The sequence below is a fragment of the Mastacembelus armatus genome, chromosome 16, assembly GCF_900324485.2.
Source record: "Mastacembelus armatus chromosome 16, fMasArm1.2, whole genome shotgun sequence".
Lineage (NCBI taxonomy): Eukaryota > Metazoa > Chordata > Actinopteri > Synbranchiformes > Mastacembelidae > Mastacembelus > Mastacembelus armatus.
In genome coordinates, this window is record NC_046648.1 from 4,787,035 (window position 1) to 4,808,569 (window position 21,535).

Genomic DNA, 21,535 nt, shown 5'->3' on the forward strand with positions numbered 1-21,535 from the left:
ATTTTGTATCTCTGTTGGTGTGCCATGGCATTTAACGTGGAGACTAACCTTCACGCAGTACAGTGTGATATTTAAAGTCAAACCAAAAATCATATTTAGCCATCCCTTCTGTAGTCTAAAATAATGTCATTGTTATTTTGAATTTTGAGGTTTTTTATCATTAAAGATTAGAGAAAGATCTGGGGAAATATCAGAAACGCTCTTTTTCTTCTTAGTAGCTGCAGCTGGAGAGGTGCCTCTGTATCAGTGTTTGATTGACAACAACTGGCAGGCTGAGCTCCAGCACCAGCAGGCAAACGAGAGGTAAACAACCTACAAATCATGTGTAGACAATGTGTTGTAAGCAGTGGTACTGAATAGTGGTACTGAAGGACCCCACCAGCATCTAGACATACAAGTGACATTTGCAGGTACACCTGCAGCTGTTTAATGTGCTGCAACTGACCTGCTGATAAGCTATAGTCTGCAAACTAAAGAAGGCTTGCTGGGTCACCTGGCCAAAAAGCCAAGTAGCAGGATACACATAACATGTTTGTGAATGAGATTAAAAAGAGACAGCTGAAGGAAAACTAACCTTAGTCATTGTGATGGCCTATGTAAATCTGGTCTTAAATGAAACAATGTGTCTGTATGGAAACAGGTTCTCCATCGGTTTATACTAATAACTTACGGCAATCCTACAAATTAATGCAAAGACACGGAGCAAGATCATATCTCATATTTAAGGTACTAACAATGAATAATAACTTAAATACCACTGTGTTGGTTACTATTAAACCTCAGGAAAATATTGCCGTGTTCTTTTGGTGAAGTCTTGAAATCCAAAGCTTGTAATGCATACCTGGATTTGGTTTGTCATCAAATAAAGCAAAAAAACAAAAAAACTGTGGATCCTAGCTTATTCTGCCAAAATCTTGCTTCGCTAACATGACCTGAGCAAAAGTATCAGTAAAGTTGTCTGAGGAAGTCTAGAAGAAAATTCGCTCCATGGAAGAAGACATGAAAGACCACATCTTTGAAAGAGAAATGATTCTGGGAAAGCGTCCTTCGGACACATCAAACAACTATGGAATCTATCTGGTCACATCAGTTTAATGTTCACAGTAAAAAAATAAAGCTTTGAAAAGAGAGCACCATCCTCACTGTGAAACATGGAGGAGGACCAGTTATATTGTGGGGCTGCTTTGGTGCATATGGTTAATGGTGCCCTGAATCTGTGCAGGACGTAATGAAATTAGATTATCAGGGCACTGTGGAATGCAACAAAATGCCCAGTGTCGGAAAGCTCTGTCTCAGTCACAGGTCACATCTCCTTGAACAAGATAATGACCCAAGACATACATCTAAAAGCACCAAGAACATACAAAAAGAAAAATATTCAGAAGCATTCTGAAGTGGCCTGCTGTGGGACCTGAAAGAGCTGAAACTCACAGCTGGGAGAAAGCAGCTATCAGATGTCTCATTAAGAGCTACAGAAAACCATTTGATTACAATTGATTAAAAAAGATGCCCTACAAAATACAAAAGTTCAGGGTCTTGATATATTTGCCCATGTCATTTTCATCTGTTGCATTATTTCAAATCTGAGGTTACAAATCACCAGCAATATGTCTATTCTATTAAATATAAAACAGACAATACTGGATAACTACTTAAGTTGGTTTCAAAGTATCCATCCATCCATCTTCTTCCGCTTATCTGGGGCCGGATCACGGTGGGTAGTGGTCTAAGCTGGGATGCTCAGACTTGCTGGCTGGTCCCTTCCTCCAGCTCTTCCAAGGGGATATCGTGGCGTTCCCAGGCCAGCATGTCCTGGGTCTTCCCTGAGGCCTCCTCCTAGTGGGACATGCCCGGAACACCTGCCCCGGGAGGGGCCCAGGAGGCATCCAGAACAGATGCCCAAGCCACCTCAGTGACCGAGGTCCTCACCCTATCACTAAGGGAGCACCTGGCCACCCTGCAAAGGAAGCTCATTTCAACTGCTTGTATCCAAGGATCTTGTCCTTTCGATCATGACCGAAAGCTCATGACCATAGGTGAGAATAGGAATGTAGATTGACCAGTAAATCTTCTTCACCACAACGGACCAGTACACCGGTTTCAAATTATTTATTTCTTTTAAGGGGAAGGGTACTAACATTTCTAGTTACATCTGTACATGGTGTCACACTGAACCGTGTGGCAATCTGGACAGTATTTATTTCGAGTTTGCGTAATTTAATTAAACAGGCTTTAGTCTCCTGAGAAAATTGTTTATCATAAAAATAACAAAATCTTATCCAGTATGGGTAAAAGGCAGTCAGGAAAACAACTGAGAACTACTGAATGATAATTAACAGAGAATTTTTAAATCATGTCTCGCACGAGTATTTCCAATTATGCATACCTGATTATATCAATGTGTGCTTGCCCTTGAAAATAATCTCTTCAACCAAATTAACAGACATGACCATCACTACAGTACTTGTGTTTGGATCTGTGCAGTTCTGCACGTCTGTGCTTAGAGGCACTTTGTGTATTACTAACAGCTAGGATTACAGCCTTGATATCTTGCACTCTGATGCACAGGCATCTTATGAAAGCTACTTACTTAACACACTTTTCTCTCCTCTCCAGTGGCTCTCTTTCTACCCTTCACCCTGATGAAGATAGACGCCTACTGCAAGTTTGTTTTTTGTGCATACCATGGGGCTGGGCTCATTAGCACTGTCGACTTAACACCAGCATCTGTCATCACTCATGCAACAACGGTCACAGTGCGGGCGGTTAATCTAGGGTTCCCACTCTTCAAAAAATAATTTTTAGATCATTTTCACCAACATACAGTAAGGCATATCAGGTGAGGATCATGTCATAGGTGACGTTCCTCCCTATGAAAGTCTTCTTTAAAAGAGACTATGCAAAAGGTTTTAGTCATTTAAGATTTTTAGATTCTTATATGAGATATATGATCACTCCCAGCATCATTCTGCTGCATGACAATGAGCCTAAAGATGCAGCCAGAGTCATAAAGAGCAACTTTCCACCGAGTCTTGATCTTAATATCATAGATCCAGGCTGAGCTTACACAAAGACGGAGAAAACACTGAAAGAGCCCAATACTGAGATAGCGTAATATGCACAGGGCGTTAGCTTAGCAGCAGCAGGAGCTCTGGTTTGTCTACATAGGTCACATTCAGAAACAGTATTGGAGTAGGTCAGAGCCCGATACACAATCATAGTGGTCAGACTTGTTTATGTCTATGCTGTTATGGCAGCTGTGTAGACAGCTGGAGCATTACTGTTCTGTCAAATGTGTGAGGGATGACTGAAAAACATGGCTGAAAAAAAAACTAATATGCAGACATACTTTAAATTCATTCATTTTGCAAAAAGTTAATTGCAAAGTTTGCAAATGTTAATGGAAAATGAATCTTTTTTTGCTTTAAGACAAAAATAAATCTGAGTCATTGAAATTATGTTAAGGATTTAACAAGCATGTCTAACATCCTTTCACCACAACCGGTGCATTACAAAAGCTCCCTCAGTACTGTTGCTTACGATAAACTTAGAACAGATGTGAGCACATGTAAAAACAAACATGAAATTGCTCCCATTTATTAAACCACAATTAACACACACACGCACGCACAGACACACACACACAGACACACAATCTAGAACAATCTAAACAATCGAGAAAGCAGGTCATCCTAACCAAACATGTAATGATAGCTAGCCAATTTAACATTATGGAGATGTTCGGAGCATGAGAACAATAATTCTGTAGGTGGCAGCCAACGGTTGCTAATGCTTGCAACTGCAGGACCAGTTACCTCACATTTTTTGGTTGCTTGACTACCTTTCAGTGGTGCTTAACCAACCTTTTTATTTTCAGCAGGCGAACCGTGTCTTCACCAACTTGAGGTGGTTCAGGGAGCATTTAAAGCCCACAGCTGTTTCAGCCCACATCCTTTTACCCTGTCATTCTAACTTTATCTGTTCCCTGAAGATACAACAGACCCAATTCTCAAGGAAAACACATTGTTTTTCAGGACGGCAAACCCAATCTAAATATTTCCTGATGCTGCTAATGGCAGACTCAAACTTCATTTCACTAGTGTAAGTGGCACCTTACAGTGCAATTCCTGTCATAACCACTCATTACACCCAAGTGCTTTTAACATGCCTTCTGTACCTCACAGCACATGGACTGAGTTGCTTGTGTTCACCTAGGTATCACAACCATAAAGAAATCAAGTTTTATAGATATTTTATCTTTCCATAAAAAACAAAAAAAATAAAAAAAAATAAAGTTTGAACTGTTGTATCTCTCAGTTTCAGTGTTCTAGCATATTTTATGATCCTAACAGTTCATTTAGAATAAAATAAGTTAACTATAAACACTATCATTGCTCTAGTACAAAGTGATGAAACACTGGTAAAGGTAATTGCTAAAGGTAAAAAGTGGCAACATGTGTTTGTCCTTCCAACTATGCATTATGGAGCAGTGTCTGATCTTCACTTTGTAGTAGCACAGATCCCCTTCTCCTACAAGATGAGAAAAACAGACTAAACATCCTCCAGCTGCCACCGAAGATAATTTTGCAACCTATTTCTCAAGAGACAGTTTGGACTGACCAGCAAGCTGACAGCAAAATGACTGTACTGGAAACATAAACTGAATAGTGGGCACAGGCATAACAATTTCTTTTTTTATAATAACTCTATAAGCCTTCTGCAATTCGTAACATACAGTAAACGCAACTGAACACGTACAGCAGGCCAAAGCTAAGTAACAGTCAAGAAACTCACAGTAAATAAATCCAAAACTTAAACAATGTATACACAGATAAAAGGTGTACTCTCACACAGAGCAGAAAAGGCAGACCTGTTTATCTGTTGAGTAGTGAGAAGCCTATGGCTGTACCAGAATCTGAATAAGAGATGATCTTACCCTCAGGGACAAATCACTGCTGTGGCATTAGCATACCAACAGAGTACTCTGTTGAATATGCTGCACTCTCCCTTGGTGCACACACATATACACTCACACAACCTCAAATATGAGCACATGCATAGACAGTCAAAAATACAGTGTCGCTCATTTCTGCCTCTAATCCAAAGCCAGTCGTGCATGACTCCAATCTGCTCCTTCGCTGTAATCATGTCCAGAAGTCAATAAATCATTGTAAACTTGTTACCTAATTTATGCGGGACTATGATGAATCTTTTGTCCCCTGGGCATTCTCATTGCACTGTAAAAGAACGCATTTGGACAACGGACAACATTTTCATGCCTGCATCTTCACCTTGAATTATCCCAAAGCAGTTAAGTTGCTTTAATCATATAGCTCTTTGGGTATTAGATGGTGACATTCCTGTGCTGTATCTCATGCTGTTATACCTGCTTGGCAATGATAATGCAAAAATGCACAACTATGGGTGATGGTTATCTAACTTTCTTCCTTTTGAAAGCAGTCATTGGGAAAATGTGCTGAAGCTGTGATGGTTTCTACTAACCTTGGTAGTTTCTGTATAACATTAGTGGATTCAGAAGACTGAATTCCATTAAATGAATCAGTGTTTAAATTATTCAGGTGATTTAAATGTCTGGGTGGGCATACATTAAAGTCATTTTGAAAAACTGAAGTGATTGTAAGAAGAAGATAGTGATTTAGAGTTACTGCATTACTTTCTAAGACACATCTATATAGACTTGCACAAAAGATTTTTTTTCTTCAAAATAGCCCCAACTCTTTGCGGCAAAAATTCGAGAAAGTAATGTTTCCCAGCTCTAGGTTCAGTCTGACTTAAGAAACAGTTCTGTGGGATATTTGCTAGCGTATTCACACTGAAAATCCCTTGCCACCACATCTCTACGATGCTCTACTTGACTGGGATCTGGAGAAAGTGCAGGAAAGTGAAGTAAATTAAAGTCACTGTCATGTTGCTGGAACCCTTTTGGGATGATGGGTGCTTTGTGACAAGGCTTGTTATCCTGCTGGAAGTATCCATTTGAAAAAATGTAGACTGTGGCAGTGATTTGATGCACCTGGTCAGTAACAATGTATGTTGTGGTGTCTGAACAGTGCTCAGATGCTATTAAGGGAAGTAAAGTGAGCCAAGAAAACATCTCCACACCATTACACTACATGAACAGGTCCACATTTACAGTGTGCACTGCGCAAGATTATTTCAACATTCAATTCTTTGCCTGCCTATTTCAATCATGTCCTTTAAGAATAAAAAAGTATCATCAAAAGTATACATTTAGTGTGTTTATATGTTTTACTTTGATGGATACTTACATTCTAAACACTGGGCATGTTTTTCATGTTACATTCATGTGAAAGGTTTACAGTTTCATTTGACTCATTTCAGCAAAAAGAAAAAACAGGAGCAGAAGAGATTAGAGAAGAGATAACATATCTGACTCGCTTAATGCTACTGCCCCTCCACTATAAACTCTTATCGCACCTTTGAGTTTTCATCTGGCTGTTTTCATCATCTCTGTTCATAGGATGGAGTCTTTCCCCTGTCAAAAACAAGGCCACACTGTACAGTGTAGATAAGATCATTACAATACAGCAGGAAAGAGAAATGTCATAATCTTAGTAAGGGTCTTTCACTCTCCATCTTTTCTCCTTCTTCTATTTGATCTTTCTCCTACAAAATCTAGGAGTGTGCCCACTAGATCACTCGATGTCGATGTAGTGGAATGCCATAAAACTCATGCATGCCCACAGAGCAGTGCAAGGTCAAGGTCACCTTGTGTTATGTTGCTTATGCAGTACATATAGTAGATGCAAAGGAGTAATACTGTTTATTGAGAGACATTATTTGATTCTTTTGCAGGATTTGTGCTTTCAAAAGCTCTGATGTATAGTTATATTAACTATAGACTATTTATGTGCATTTTAAATCAAACCTTAAAAAGCTGAATGCACATCAACACTGCATGAACTTCAGTGCTGAGTGGTCTTGATAATGTGCTGAGTGCATATGCCATTCTTCCTTATGTGACATATCTTCTCAGTCTAAGGTATCCTTCCAAACCTTTCAAACTCCTGATGCTTAAAACACTGAATAAGTACAATGACCTGGTTTATATAGTCAAACGTGTCTAAAGACATGTCCAGAGGGAGGCACAGCTGCAGGAGAAACTGGCAGACAACAGGAAGCAGTACGTCGCTCTGGAGGATGAGTTCCGCATGGTGCTAACCAGAGGCTGCTCACGTTTCTAGTCAGCTGGCATAGGTGTTTATAATGTGGGTTTTTTGTTTCCTTTGGGCGGACTTTTATTCTTAGATTTAGTCAAGTCACATAATTTATTCAGATTTTAAAGTCAAACTGTGGGTGGCAGTTATTTTATATTATTCCATCAGTTATTTTGATTTACACCTATCTTACAAAAACTGCATGATAAATGTTGCCTCAATTTTTTGAGTTTTATCTATGTAATTTTTTTTTCTTCACAGTGTGACTTCTCATTTTGTTTCAGTGAAATCTCAACCTCTGCTCCTTGGTTCATTTGACAAGATTTTGAAGGTCACATTAGGTGGTTACACAGTAGGGGCATTACAGCATTTCAGTTTGCTTTAATTTTATTCAGGAATGGCTTTAACTCAACAAAACCTTGCTTCTATTGTGATAAAACAGTTTTCATGGAGTATTTATGTAAAATAAAGTATTAAAGTCTAAAACAAGCTCTGGTTCTCAAGTATTATGTAGAAGCTAATCAGTGAACCTTCACTAGCTCTCCTCCTTCCCTTGCCTCCCTCTGAACAGTCTAACAGGGATTTTGTCTGACAGTCAAGTGGAGGTAGATCCTTCAACTTCAATTATCCAAACACACACAAAAACACTTCCATCACACTTTTGCATCTTAAACAATTTTCCAGCTTAACCACTTCAGTCAAGATGTGAAGAAGACATCTGCGTCATCTGCATATCCATCTTCTCCAGCCTTTGTTTTTTGCATGTTTGTGTGTTGTGTTTATTTTCCACTAGTATAAATCGCCTGCCGACTAGATCACTTTGATGAGTATTCAACTGGTGACACATGCCAGCACATTTGCTGCTCACTGACTAATCAAATTGACTGTATAAAAAGGGAACTCTTTTCAGAAAAATTCTTGTGGCATTACTTTTCCTATAATCAGTTTATGCTGTTAATGATGCTGTTTGTGTGTATTACTGCTGATTTTTTCCCGTTCTTTTTTTGTACACCTGACTGACTATCATGAAATGTACCATTAACTAGAGGGTGAAGTTCTGTCTTACTTGGTTGCAGAGAAACATTTTAGGCTACAAAAGCATTTCTAGAACTTCTTACGACCTGCAAATCCAAAACTAATGAGGACAGGGATGATTCAAACATACTGTCTGTAATAGGTTAGCACTTATGCTCTGTTGCACTGTCCTGGTTTCTAAACTGCTTATGTGTTAATAACCACATTTGACAATCTGCAACTAAAGAATTACATTTACCAAATATTTTGCTCAGACAAACTAAATGGCCATATTGGGAGGAAATTAAGTAGTTGGGAAACAGAAGATCCTACTGATCCTACTAAGTTACCCAGGTAAACTATTATTCGGACACGCTGTGAAAAGCACTTAATGTATGTATAGTGTAATGTAAGTCCATTTTTCCTACAGCAACTGCATTAGCTTACCTCTGCCTTAAGGCAAAATATGCACAAAACCCAGATAAGGTGTTAAAGACAGTCACAGTAAAGGTAACAGTAAAAGGTAAGGAAAATGGCAGCATATGTTTGTCCTTCTGGCTATGAATTATGGAAAAGCAACCTGTCGTCTTTGCTTAGTGGCAGCACAGGGCTTCTGAGATTCTGGGCTGTGACAGCATACACAAGCCTCATTTACAGAAACCAGAGGGATTGTATGACAGCACAGACGTATATATTTTTAATGACCCATTATCACAGTGAAATTGCATCAGCCTTTCTGGCAGCAAGTATGTGAGTGCACCTTGGCACAAACTGCATCCAGTTCATTACGCTTCTATCTCCCACCATCACCCAACCCACCTTGGTATTGGTCACTTCAAGAGAGAGGAGGAAGACAATAATATTTAACAGAATTCTTTGCTTTACTTTGATTTTTAGTTCTTGTTACTTTTAAAATAGCATACAGTTCTCATATCTGACAACTAGCACTAGACAGAATACCATCAAGTAGAAAACCACAGGTTGTCAAATCCAGTCAGTGCAGTTATTCAGGCATGTGCATGACAAATGTGAGAGAGAGAAAGAGAGAGAGAGAGATCGACTCTTATTACACATCCAAAGACATATGTTCCTGTGAAACCCCTCGGCAAAAACACTTTACAAGTCAAGGTGGGGCCAGAATAGAGTTCACAGTTCATATTGGGTTAATCACACTGACGGTAGTTTATATACTGTAAGTTGACACAGAGAGTCAAGGTAATGGTATTTGCGTGGGACATAACTTGTCATGTACTAGGGCAGCCCTAGGCATAACCTTACTCTCCAGTGAACATCGCTGATGAGTCAACAATCAGCCCCCGGGGTCAACATTTTTATGATCGCTCTCAGCAGCAGCAGCAGTTTCTCTCCCCCTCTCTTCTCATTCCCTGTCTCACTCATAACTCTCTCACTCATTATCACACTCTCCATCTAACTTGTTCTCTTGGAGACTTTCACATTCAGCTAAGATCTATGTGCCTCTTTCTTGTAGTTAGACTCACTGCCTTTACCTCTTGCAGTTTATTCTCTGTCCATCTTGTTACAGCCCAGATTTATTACTGCCATCTGTCAGTGCTCCTGTCTTGCCACCTGACACAGTCTGTGGCAACCATTATGCATATGCTGCTGTTACATATAAACACACGCTGGAGCTACAACAAACCCCCAGCAGATAAACAAAGGTGACTGAATGTTGCGTCTATGAAATCAAATTAAAGACTCATGACCATCCTACCAATGTGGGACTACTTTAGGATGCAATGTCCCTCACACTGTCACAACTTTTGTAAAGTTCACAACAATTGGTATGGTGTTATAATCATTATTTGATCTGCTACATAGTCTTGTTCAAATTAACTTGAGTGTTAGAGACATACTGTATATAGTAATACTGTTGCAAGAAGAGGATTAGGAGTAAGATTCAATTCCTGGCTTCTGACAATCATCTCTTGACTTGATTTTCAGTGGCTATCTGCAAAGTTAATGGTCTTTGGATTAAATGCTGCAACATCTCATTGGGAATATTTTATGCATTAGCCAAATCAAAGCAAAAACGCAAATCTCCCATTTCACTCAAAAAAAAAAAAAAAAAAAAACCACAAACATATAAAGACAAAGGAGGGTGCACAATACAAATATATCCTATAGGGTAAATACTATACAAACATAGGTTGAAAAAGATTTACCTTTTGTCAAAGAAAAATGGGTGTCAATGTGTTTTTTAATTTCTTTTGTCCCTTAGTACACCAGTGCAGAAAATGGGGTTTTATTTTGTCAAAATATCTTGACTGTCAGTCAGTTTTTATGTAACAAAATACCACATCCTACTGGAACTATGAGACAGAAAAGCCATACACTAGTCATTGAACTTGGTGTAAACAAGAGTGAATTCCTGTGGGGCTGTGTGTGTCTGTATGTTTACAAGCAGTGCCCAAGGCAAAGGTTGAGTGCTATGAATAATTCATCTCTTAAAAAAAGAAGCTGAGTTATTGTTTGAAATATGACTACAACCATTATTTCTGACAGAATAATTAAACATTAAAGGGTAACACAGATGCGCATTGTACCTTGATGACATTTGAATGGTGCAAAGTAAAATAAGCTACAAACACAGCATAAGAGCTGAGGAACCAAGAAATGATGGCTCACAAATAAATGTAGAGACTTTTTAACAGACAATATGCACACTGTGCTTTAAGCACTGGTGTCTACTGCCAGCTTTTTATTATCATTTTTATGAACATCAATTGGGATAGAGTACATAAATGCCTATATTAATATATATTCACATGGATAAGAGCAGAAACCAGGTATCCAACCTGTAAATATGTCATGTAGGGCCAGTAAGTCCTATGTAAAAAAAAGCACAAGTTTATTTGCATGATTGAGGTGATGCATTAAGACAGAATTGTACTAAATTATACTGTGGCATATTATGATGCTCTGGATAGATGTTTACTATATGCATGCTTTATGTTAGTATATTATGTGCGAAATGAGATCCAAAGAATAGAAGACACATAGGCACGAAGGTATACACCTAGCCACAGGCTCCAGTGAGACAGCAACCATAAGTATAGAACAATGAAGCGACAAACTCTACAATGATCAAATTGTCACCCAGTCACCCAGATGTTTAAGCAACAACAGAGCCAAAGGTGAAAAGATAAACCAACTGTCTTACTCTAAAAATGGCAAAGTTAAAATTGAAGGTTTCTTTTTCAAATAATTTAATCATCTCATCTGTGAGATTAGTGACAAGATCTCAGAACATGACATTGCACATTTTAATACAAATTCATATTATTTTTGAAAGAGAACACTTTCCAGTGCTGCTCTGCTCATTGCAAATCCATATCAAATACATAAAATACACACGGTTCTACGTAGTGACAAACTATCAAGTGAGAAACCACACTATGAGACTTCAAGACTAGAGAGGTTTAAAAAGTATCATGAGGTAATTGTCATAAGCCAAAAGACACATACTACCAAAAACAGAAGGTGTAGTGTCCATCCTTAAAAAAATGACACCATGCACAATTGACTATTCATGTAACTAGCACTTAAAAACAGAAAGGTTAGCGCTTCAGAATTGACGCAGGCATTATCTGTGATAACTGATGTTTCAGCGAATGCTCAGACAGTGTGAGGGACATTGCATAAAGCCACTATGGATAGGGTCCAAGAAGAAAACCATTACTCACAAAACAGTCAAAAATGCAAGATTATAGTTCAGCAATATGCTTGATGAATATTGGCAGCACCGTCTTTGATCAGCTGAAACCAAAATAAATTTGCTTGGATCAGCATGAGACTTGTTTGGTGGAACTGGCCAGGAAGACCACTGTGACTGCAGATTGCCGACTGTGAAACGTGAATGTGGGAGTGTGCACCCAAATACTGAATGAAAAGATAACTCAATTTTAAGGAATGGTGGAAAAGAATTTTCAAACCTCAGAAAAATCCCAAACACACTGTAAAGTATTTGAGTATTAGTATTTAAGTTTACGGTGGAGTCACAAAAAGCTATAAAGAATCTTTCCAAATCCAAATCTAAATCCAAATATCCAGGTCAAAGAATCTAAATCTGTCATCAAAAAAAAAAAAAAAAAGATTTAAAAGTACAAGAATGAAATCTCACTAATATAGAGTGTACTGACTTTTGTTTCAGTTGGTCCTTAAATATGGGCCTTTTGTCATTGTGTATTTTGTCAAACATTTCAGAGTGTGTCTAAAAACGCAGTCTGGCTAAAGTACACTGACAGGATTTGTACTGTTTTTATTTTACATTTTACTGGTTCCTAGCTGGCTGTCATCACATTCTGTGATCTGGCTTTCAGGAGAGAATTACTTTCCCTAATGAAAATTACTTCATATATCAATGTTAATTTTATTTTGCTAAGCCACTGAAATACATTTTATAATGATCAACAGTTCCAACATAGCTTTCATTCTGCAAACCAACAGCTGAGGGCAGATTGCCACCCTCGCCCAAACAAACATAATGACACTATCAAAAATTCTAATAATCATGGAGAGCTCAAGCATTACTTTAAAATGTTTTCAATTCAGACCTAATACTAACAGAGAATGCCTTCAACACAGAGCATCAAGCATTCATAAGCATGTTACACTAAATATGTCCACACCAGGGTCTGGCTAAACCTTTGTAGCCAACACTGACAGTGTACAACCCTCTTGCCCTCCCCTGCAAGTATCAACTCCTCAGGTAACTAAGCCAGAGTCATGTAATGATTTTTCCTACCGACCTTTTTTCCTGCCAGTTCAAGCAGCCTGACACAATGTCTATTCTGGTAGACTATTGGTCATATGAGGGACAGACTAAGACCCATTTCATGCTGTACTCTAGGGACCTACAAATTTCAATTACCTGTATACTAGACACTGAAATGTGATTCCTGTTATCACACTGCCTATAGGGCAGACTCAGCTGCCAAGCATCTTGAGAGAAAATTTCTCTCCATGCCGTTTTAACTGAAAATTAAAAAGCCTAAAATTAGATTCCCCAGACAGTGCTTGCCCTAATTTTAGAGTAATTTAACTCACATGATTAAAACAAAACTATCAAATCAGTGACTGCTTTTCTAATAGAATCTACGTATGCCCACATAAGCACATGAGCTCAGTAGCTTCATCAATTATCTGGAGAGTTTGATTTAGTGTTCTGGCAAAGATTCATATATTACCAGTGTAATACAGTTGTATACAAAGATTTGATCACCTTTTGACAATTAACATAGACATGCTATAGATGATTTAGGATTTCTATGGGATATTATAGTCCCAACATTTTCAAATTGCTCACCCAAGCTGTGAATCCCAGTTTGCTTTGCTTTGTGGGACTGATACTCATAATACAGTATATTTCCCTCAAGCCAAAGCACAGCAGTCTTGATCATCATCAGTGGCTTTCAATAGCCTCTGTGTCTGTACTGCCTGGAATAAATTTGAAGCCCAGGTGGGGATGTTGCTTGGTGGCTTCCACACTCCATTAAGCTTTTGAAAGCAGTTTAAGAAAAGGCTGCATTTGCATGCAATATTTATTGTAAAAAAGACTAGTGGGTTCCTGGATTCCTTGAGCAGTGAGAGATGGCAACAGGATGTAAACTGTCAGGCTGGATCATCACACAGGAATTAATCTGTGTTTCATAAGCAAGGGGAATAAAACCCAGCATATAATATCAGCACCTCTGTGACTAACATGGAGCACATCAGGGTCTGCTGGACATCTTTGCTGAATTATGTATATGCGTGGATAAACTGAGCACCTATGGATGTGCTTGTCCTCACAGCCCTCCACTGCTTGACCTTCGTCTCCAATCATCTGCCCTGATCCTATTCTGCGTTCACACCTCCTGCTTAAACACTCTTCAGGTTATATTTCGCCTCATACACAACAGTGTGAAGCAGACTGAAAAAGCACAGCAGGCCCAATGGTATGTTGGCATGGATTTGTGACATGTATGTATTGACAGAATGGGATTTCATCAGACACATACAACTGTGAGCAATAGCAGTAGTCATCAATGACCTTTGCCTATGGGCTCGATTTTATGCACACAGTTGTCACAAATGGAGCAAGTATACACAAACTGAATATTAATCCAGCAACAGACAAGCATTTAACCTGACTATCAATGGCTGTAACCAAGAAAACTATCAATCCAAACTTACAAAGCACAAGAGTAAATGCAACAAAAAGTGCTAAAAAGAAATGAATAAGGCAAATCTATTTTTTGTGGTACACCTATGACCAGCTTTGAATTTAGGTCTTGTGATTCTTTACAGTCTATCCTCATATTTAACTGAAAACTCAGATGATGCGAACAATTCTCAGTCTCTTCCTCCCATTTTATGTTTAAAATCAAAATATTTTTGGACACTTACCATATATGAGCTATAAGCAGCAGTAGACTACACCAAATTTCTGCAACTGCATAAAAAAAAAAAAAAAAAAAATGCTTACCAAAGTCTCCAGGAACAAAGATGTCATAAACACAGGTGTGTCCTTTGGTGTAATTATGTGGATAGTTTGGGGATAGCACAGTTCCCTCTGAACCAGTAAAATGGCCTCCACAGGGAGCTGTGGGGACAGGAAGAGAAAAAAAAACAGTGCTGTTAACATGTGAAACAACCAGTTTATGATACCTGGGGAAATAGGGCACTACATTACAATCAGCAAATCCATTTTAACTGGCACAAGTGCACAGGTATGCAGTTCATGTCACAAAATGAGATGAGTCACCTTTGAACTTCCACTTGCTGACAAATTTTGTAGCAAACCAAAAACTGATATTTGAAAGACTTTGGGCACATTTCCAAATGTAAAGCAAGCAGTAAATAGGCAGATAACAATAAACCCCTGAAATTTGTGGGGTTTACATTCTTAAAGCACACAGGAATTGTGAAAAATTGCAAATATTGAATGTGGTCAAAAAAAAAAAAAAAAAAAAAATGCCTATAAATTACTATTTGTTATAGTATAAACCCTAAATATGTCCCCAAAACACTTTTCATTTCACTTTAAATTCAGCTTAATACATTAACAAATAAATTAGTGACCTAAATTAGTAAATCATATTGTTCATATAGTTTGGCATTAAAACACATGAAAAATTATATATTGCCACAAATAAGCCATAAAAACTTGCAGAGGATATTTGCGGTTTCTGAGAAATTGCAGGGTTTTCCATGAACAATTATTAGTTAGGTTGTAAGAAAAAAAATCTGCGAATGACTGGCTGAGAACTGAACGACTGTACAGATTTAAAACCCAAAAGGGGGAAAAGCAATAAAAACGTATTGCCTTTGAAATATGTAAAAACATAAATCAACAAAACACACAATCACAAAAGTTCTATATGCCTTTGATTTTAATCATATAGCCCATAATGCCCAGCAGCATGTTTGGGGAAACTCAGATTTAAGCCTTCAGCGAAAACTTACTCTTCGTTAGCAAAAGGCATAAGCCTTGGTCTTGGCCTCTCTTTGTTTTGAAAATGATATTTAATTATCAATCAGTCTTAATCAGAACATTACAAAACAACAATATATTCATGTTACTATGCAGTAATACAGTTTGTGCTGCTTAAGCCACGTGAAACAAAAATTCCCTTGCATTCCTTGTATCTAATAAACTTTTACTTGCACCATCATCGCAGTGCTGCCAGGTACTGTTACTCTGTCCATTAATATAAGTTCTGTCCTGCACCTGCGTCGCATCTCAGAGTCCTATCTTAAGCTGTTAATGTATCTAATTTGCAAAGAGGCTCGCTAATGTAGTTCCTTCAGATCTCATGGGTGGAGCCATCAGGTGGAAGAGCCTCAACTGTAAACAAACACACACTCATTTGTTGGAGGGAAGCTGTCACCAGCTGGTCTAATCCCCCTGTGGCCAACACAATACACATCACTGGTGTTTCACTGAGCAGCACAGGAGAAGAACAAAAGTGAGCAGCAGCGCTAATGTAGAAAGATGGATCAGCAATTTTCCGTATGTAGTTCTTCAAGTAGAAAACAGCAGACAATCAAACATTTGTGATGATAGCAAGTGGGACTGTAATTCAATATGACTTGTCAGACAGAATGAGGAGCTATACAGCTGGTTTAAAATATGTTCATATACCTTCACTTTCCGCACACACTTTACTGTGTTGTAAAATGTATTTTTAAATTCATACAGATCCCACTACATATGACACTACACTCTACAGATCACACTACTTTTAATCTATGTCTAATCAGTTAATTTTGCCCCAGGTAAACTGAGGTTCTGGGTACATCTCAAAGATAATTACAACCAAACATGTACAAACATGTACCTGTAAAGTACAAGACACACACACACACACACACCAAAAATAAGGGCAAATCAGGGAGAAGTTAGCAAACTAACAGAACTGCAGAGAGGTGGGATGAAGAAAGAGTTGGGTAAGAAGTACAACAAGCTGTCCATACTGTAGGCCCGGGAGACTGCCAAGTAACAAGTCTAAGTCCTGGCCACACGCCTGAAGAGTTACACCAGAGAAATAGAAGCAAGCAGAATAAATAGGGTGTTCTCCACCGAACCATCCAAAGTGTACTCCCAGTGGCAGGGTAATAACATGAGAGCAGACCCACCAAGGCTGGAGACTGAACAATACTGGAAAAACATATGGGAGAAGGAGGCATCACATAACACCAATACCCAGTGGACCTACGAGCAGACCATAGCAACCTCCCTGAAAAGGACCCAGTAACCATCACAATGGCACGTATCCAAGACAGGGTCTCAAGCATGAAAAACTGGACAGCACCGGGGCCTGACATGAGCCACCCCTACTAGCTAAACAAGCTAACTGCACACCATCAGCGCCTGGGCAGCTCAAATTAGGGGGGGCAGGGCCCAGAAAGGAATGGGTAAGAACACCAGGGGAGCAAAACATCAACTACTGGTAGACTAGATAGACCAACCTGTGCTCTACCTGGATTGACTACAAGAAAGCCTAGGACTCAACGCCTCAACACATGGATCCTGGAATGCTTAGAGCTACACAACATCAATAGGACTCTAAGAACCTTCATAAGGAACTCAATGGGACTTTGAAAATAACCCTAGTTGGAGTGAGGAAAACATCGACTCACTGATCCACACCACCAGGATATACAGCAACAATATCAGAATGTCATTCGGACTGGATAGGCGTGGTCAGATGATAAAGAGAGGGAAGGTTGTCAGGACTGAAGGAACTGAACTGCCAGAAGGCAGCACAGCAGATGTTGAGGAAAGCTACAAGTACCTTGGAATCCTACAGGCAAATGGGAACCAAGAAGAAGCCGCAAGGAAAGCAACCACATCCAAATACCTACAGAGAGTAAGGCAAGTCCTAAGAAGTCAGCTAAATGGGAAGAACAAGGTCCTGCCGATCATCAGATACCCCGCTGGCATAATAAGCTGGCCAAAAGAGGAGATAGAGGCCACTGATGTCAAGACAAGGAAGCTCCTCACAATCCTTGGGATTTCACCCCAAATCCAGTTAGTACACTAACAGGAAGGAAGGAGGCCGAGGACTGCTGAGCGTCAGAGACACCATCCAAGATGAAACAGCAAAGATCCAGTACATCAGGAAGATGACTCTGAGCGATGGAAAAGGTTGGACTGAAAGACAGCACAGAGGCACTAATCAGAGCAGCACAGGAGCAGGCCCTGAGCACAAGATCAATAGAGGCTTGGGTCTACCACACCAGGCAGGACCCCAGATGCAAGCTGTGTAAAGATGCCTAAGACAATCCAGCACATAACAGCAGGTTGTAAGATGCTAGCAGCAAGGGCATACATGGAACACCATAACCAAGTGGCTGGTATAGTGTACAGGAACATCTGTGCTGAGTACGGGCTGGAGGTCCTGAGGTCAAAATGAGTGGTGGAGAATGACCGAGCTAAGATCCTGTGGGAATTCCAGATACAGACTGACAAACTGGTGATGGCTAACCAACCGGACATAGTAGTGGTGGACAAACAGCAGAAGATTGGGAGAGCGACTCCAACAGATCCCAGGAACATTAGAGCTATCAGTTCAGAAGAGTGCATTGCTAGGAACAGCTAAGATACTGCGAAGAACCAACTCCCAGGTCTCTGGTAGAGGACCCGAGATTGAGGAAGACACACACACACACACGTGCACACACGCGCACGCACACGCACGCACACCGCCCGTAGGGATGAGAAGGGAATTTTATTTATTTTTATATATATATATATATATATATATATATATATATATAAATATAAATAATACACCCCATTTAACAACAAATCCAGCATCAAACAACTGTCTAACTTTGACTAATTGCTAAATAATGCGAAGAAACAGGGCCTGGCCGTAGGCCATATGTTTGCAGAGCTGAAGCCATAAGAGGTAGCCTTTAGACAGTTAAGTCATCAGTTCAAAGTTGGTCTCAAAGTGAAAATACTAAATAGAGAGTTGCTGATGGACCTTTTAGTAAAGCACATAACCCCCGGGCTGATGAGTGAAGTTATACAGGTGCCAACTGTAAAAGTAATGAATAGCTCCCTGTTGTGAGAGTGTGTGCCCCCTGTTCCCCACTGCTGAAAATGAGAGCTGAATTTCAATTCAACCTTGGCAGATTAAATACTTTGAGGAGTATTAAAAATGGTGTAATGTGACTGGAGGGAGGAGCACTGGGTACTTATTTCCTCCTCTCATCTTTTTTTACTTCTCTCCTTGACACTCTGATCATTGTGATACTGTAAAGTTCTACGAAATGTCTACACTTTAGATTTGGCTGTGAATAATACACAATAATACTTGTTATATTATGTTGATATATTATGAAACCAAACTTTGAAACCCTGTAAACCAGGGGTGTCCAACTACAGTCCTTGAGGGGCACTGCTTATTTTCAGACTTCCCCTACCCACTTGCTGATTACCTTTATCAGGTTTGTTTGTTTTGTTTTTTTATTAGGATCCCCATTAGCTGCCAAATTGATGACCACTAGTCTTCCTCAAGAAATTGTTACATGGAGTATAACATTAAAAAAAAAAAAAAAAATTTAAATGACATAAGGAAAAAAAAAAAAAAGTACAGGAATAAGGATGAAATAAGACATACATTGCAAAAATAATAACCCAAAAAGAAAACTGCTCCACCTAATGCCTGTCTTGTTGAATAACTATGACTGCTTTCAACAAAAAAAAATAATGAGGGCTGTTTTGAAAATGTAACATCCCAAAAAAAAAAAAAAAAAAAAAAAAAAAAGTTGTATTTTAAGTGTATCGCTATCTGTCAGCCATGGAGAGGTGTCTATGCATTATAGTCACATTTGCCCTTTTTGAGCAATGAAGGACAACACTGGCAGCCCTATTTTTGTGCTAGCTGAAGCTTATGAAGCTCTCTCAGTGGTACACAGTTGACCATATGACTGGAGAATAGTCTTGATAATGCAGGACAAGAGACTGCACCCCATTTTAGCAATGAAAATGGGTATGTATGCGACACATTTCCTGACCTTTAGTCATTTTAGCCACAGTATCATTGATATGAGCTGGCAAAGACGGGTAGGAGTCCAAGATGACTCCCAGTAAGTTAGTTTGCTTCACTTGCAGCCCACTGACTGAATTTAGTGTGGCCTCATTTGTTAATTTAGATTTATTTCCAAAAAGTATGGATAACTGCTTTAGCTATATTTAACTATTTATTTTATTGCACCCACCTTTACTAAATCATAATTAAGTCAATTAAATACACGATCAGATGTTTGTGCTGCACAATACAAGGTGGAGTCATCAGCATACATAACCACACTTGTATTTCCAATATACAAAGTAAATCATTAGGGAAAATGGAATATAAAAGCGGACCAAGGCAGCTACCTTGAGGAACCTCACAGTGAACTGTCTTACTAAAACAATAATTACCATTGAAAAATGCTCTCTGCTTTCTCTCAGATAGGTAGCTGCCCATCCATGAAAGCGCAGATAATGAAAAACCATAGCAATATTATTTTTTCAATAATATTTAATGGTCAATAAGGTCAAAAGCAGCACTGAAATCTAGCATTACTGCACCTACTAAGCAGAATCTATTTCCTCTCTATTTCTAAAATATGTCTATCTGTTCAAAAGCAATTTTTTCCCCCATTACCTTGCTCAGTAGAGGAAATACACTAATAGGTCGACTGCTCGGCCCTGTGAATGTGGACCTTTTCTTTTTAGGCAGCGGTATAATTTTGGACTCCTTCCATTTCTCTGGAAATGAACAGTGTGAAAAACTCAAATTAAATAAAAGAAATCGGAAAGGTCAACTATTTCGCTGCTAGTCTGACCAGACTTGAGTCTAAATGATCAATTCCCGATGCCTTTCCATCTTACTTTTGGCAGGACCCATGCCAATCCTTAATTTCTTGACTTAGTTAGCAATTTCTTGGTTTTGTGATAAAAATCCTGTTATGTTCCACATATGATGTGACAGAGTGCAGACTTCTACACATGATTTCATTTAATGTGCTCTATAGATTTATACCATCTACTTTTGCTACTACCTTTATCAGATGTGGTCAGTCAGATGAGGGTGTAAAAGGGGGATGACAAAGTGAATTGGTATCTTCCAGTTCCTGATTGACTGAGCTGCATAAGACAGGGATAATTGGAAAACAAGAATGGCAGTTACACCTGTAGCAGACCTAAGCCAGGAATATGTTCACATTCTAAGAGCAAGGGAGGAATTTTACCCTTAAGGAATTTATCGTTTGGAAACTGTAAGCATGACTTTTACTGACCCATTAGGATAAACAGCGGGAAGAAGCAAAGCCATCTCCACCAAATACTGCACTGTCAAAACTCCATTTGACCAAGAGCAGACCACTGGCTCTTACCAAGAGAACCTCCCTAAACAAACAGACTCCCTCTGCTCACACCCAGCCATGAACACCTTATAAATATACCTAGTTCTCTTCCAGCAAGGACCTGAAACCTATGCAATGACATTTGAGTTGCTTCTTGTTATATTTCTGCTTTGATTGCTAAATATGTCTCACGTGTGACGAGACCTACACAGAGAATCGCTGTCAGACTGTGGTGTGAGATAGAAGCTGTGCTACTGTTTATCTGTCACTGATGCTTGTGATTAATCCATATACCCATGTGAAGTTTTATTGACTTTCACTTATGTTGTTGCTGATCTATTGACTGTGGTTAGTTGCTAAATGTGTCATGTCTTTGTGTGAAACTTGCTTGGTGGAAAAATAAATTATAGTTCCCATTTTAGACAACATGCCACTTAAAGACTTAAAGGAAAGAT

At 39.0% G+C, this 21,535-nt stretch overlaps 1 protein-coding gene across 1 annotated transcript in view; it reads right to left on the reverse strand.

The window, feature by feature from the left end:
- The window catches only part of LOC113122285 (CUB and sushi domain-containing protein 3-like), a 202,574-nt gene that overhangs the window by 85,644 nt on the left and 95,395 nt on the right, over nucleotides 1–21,535 (reverse strand). Inside the window, exon 31 of the mRNA XM_026293499.1 lies at nucleotides 14,701–14,817. Coding sequence (XP_026149284.1) covers nucleotides 14,701–14,817 — 117 coding nt within the window. The remainder of the gene's footprint in view (nucleotides 1–14,700; nucleotides 14,818–21,535) is intronic.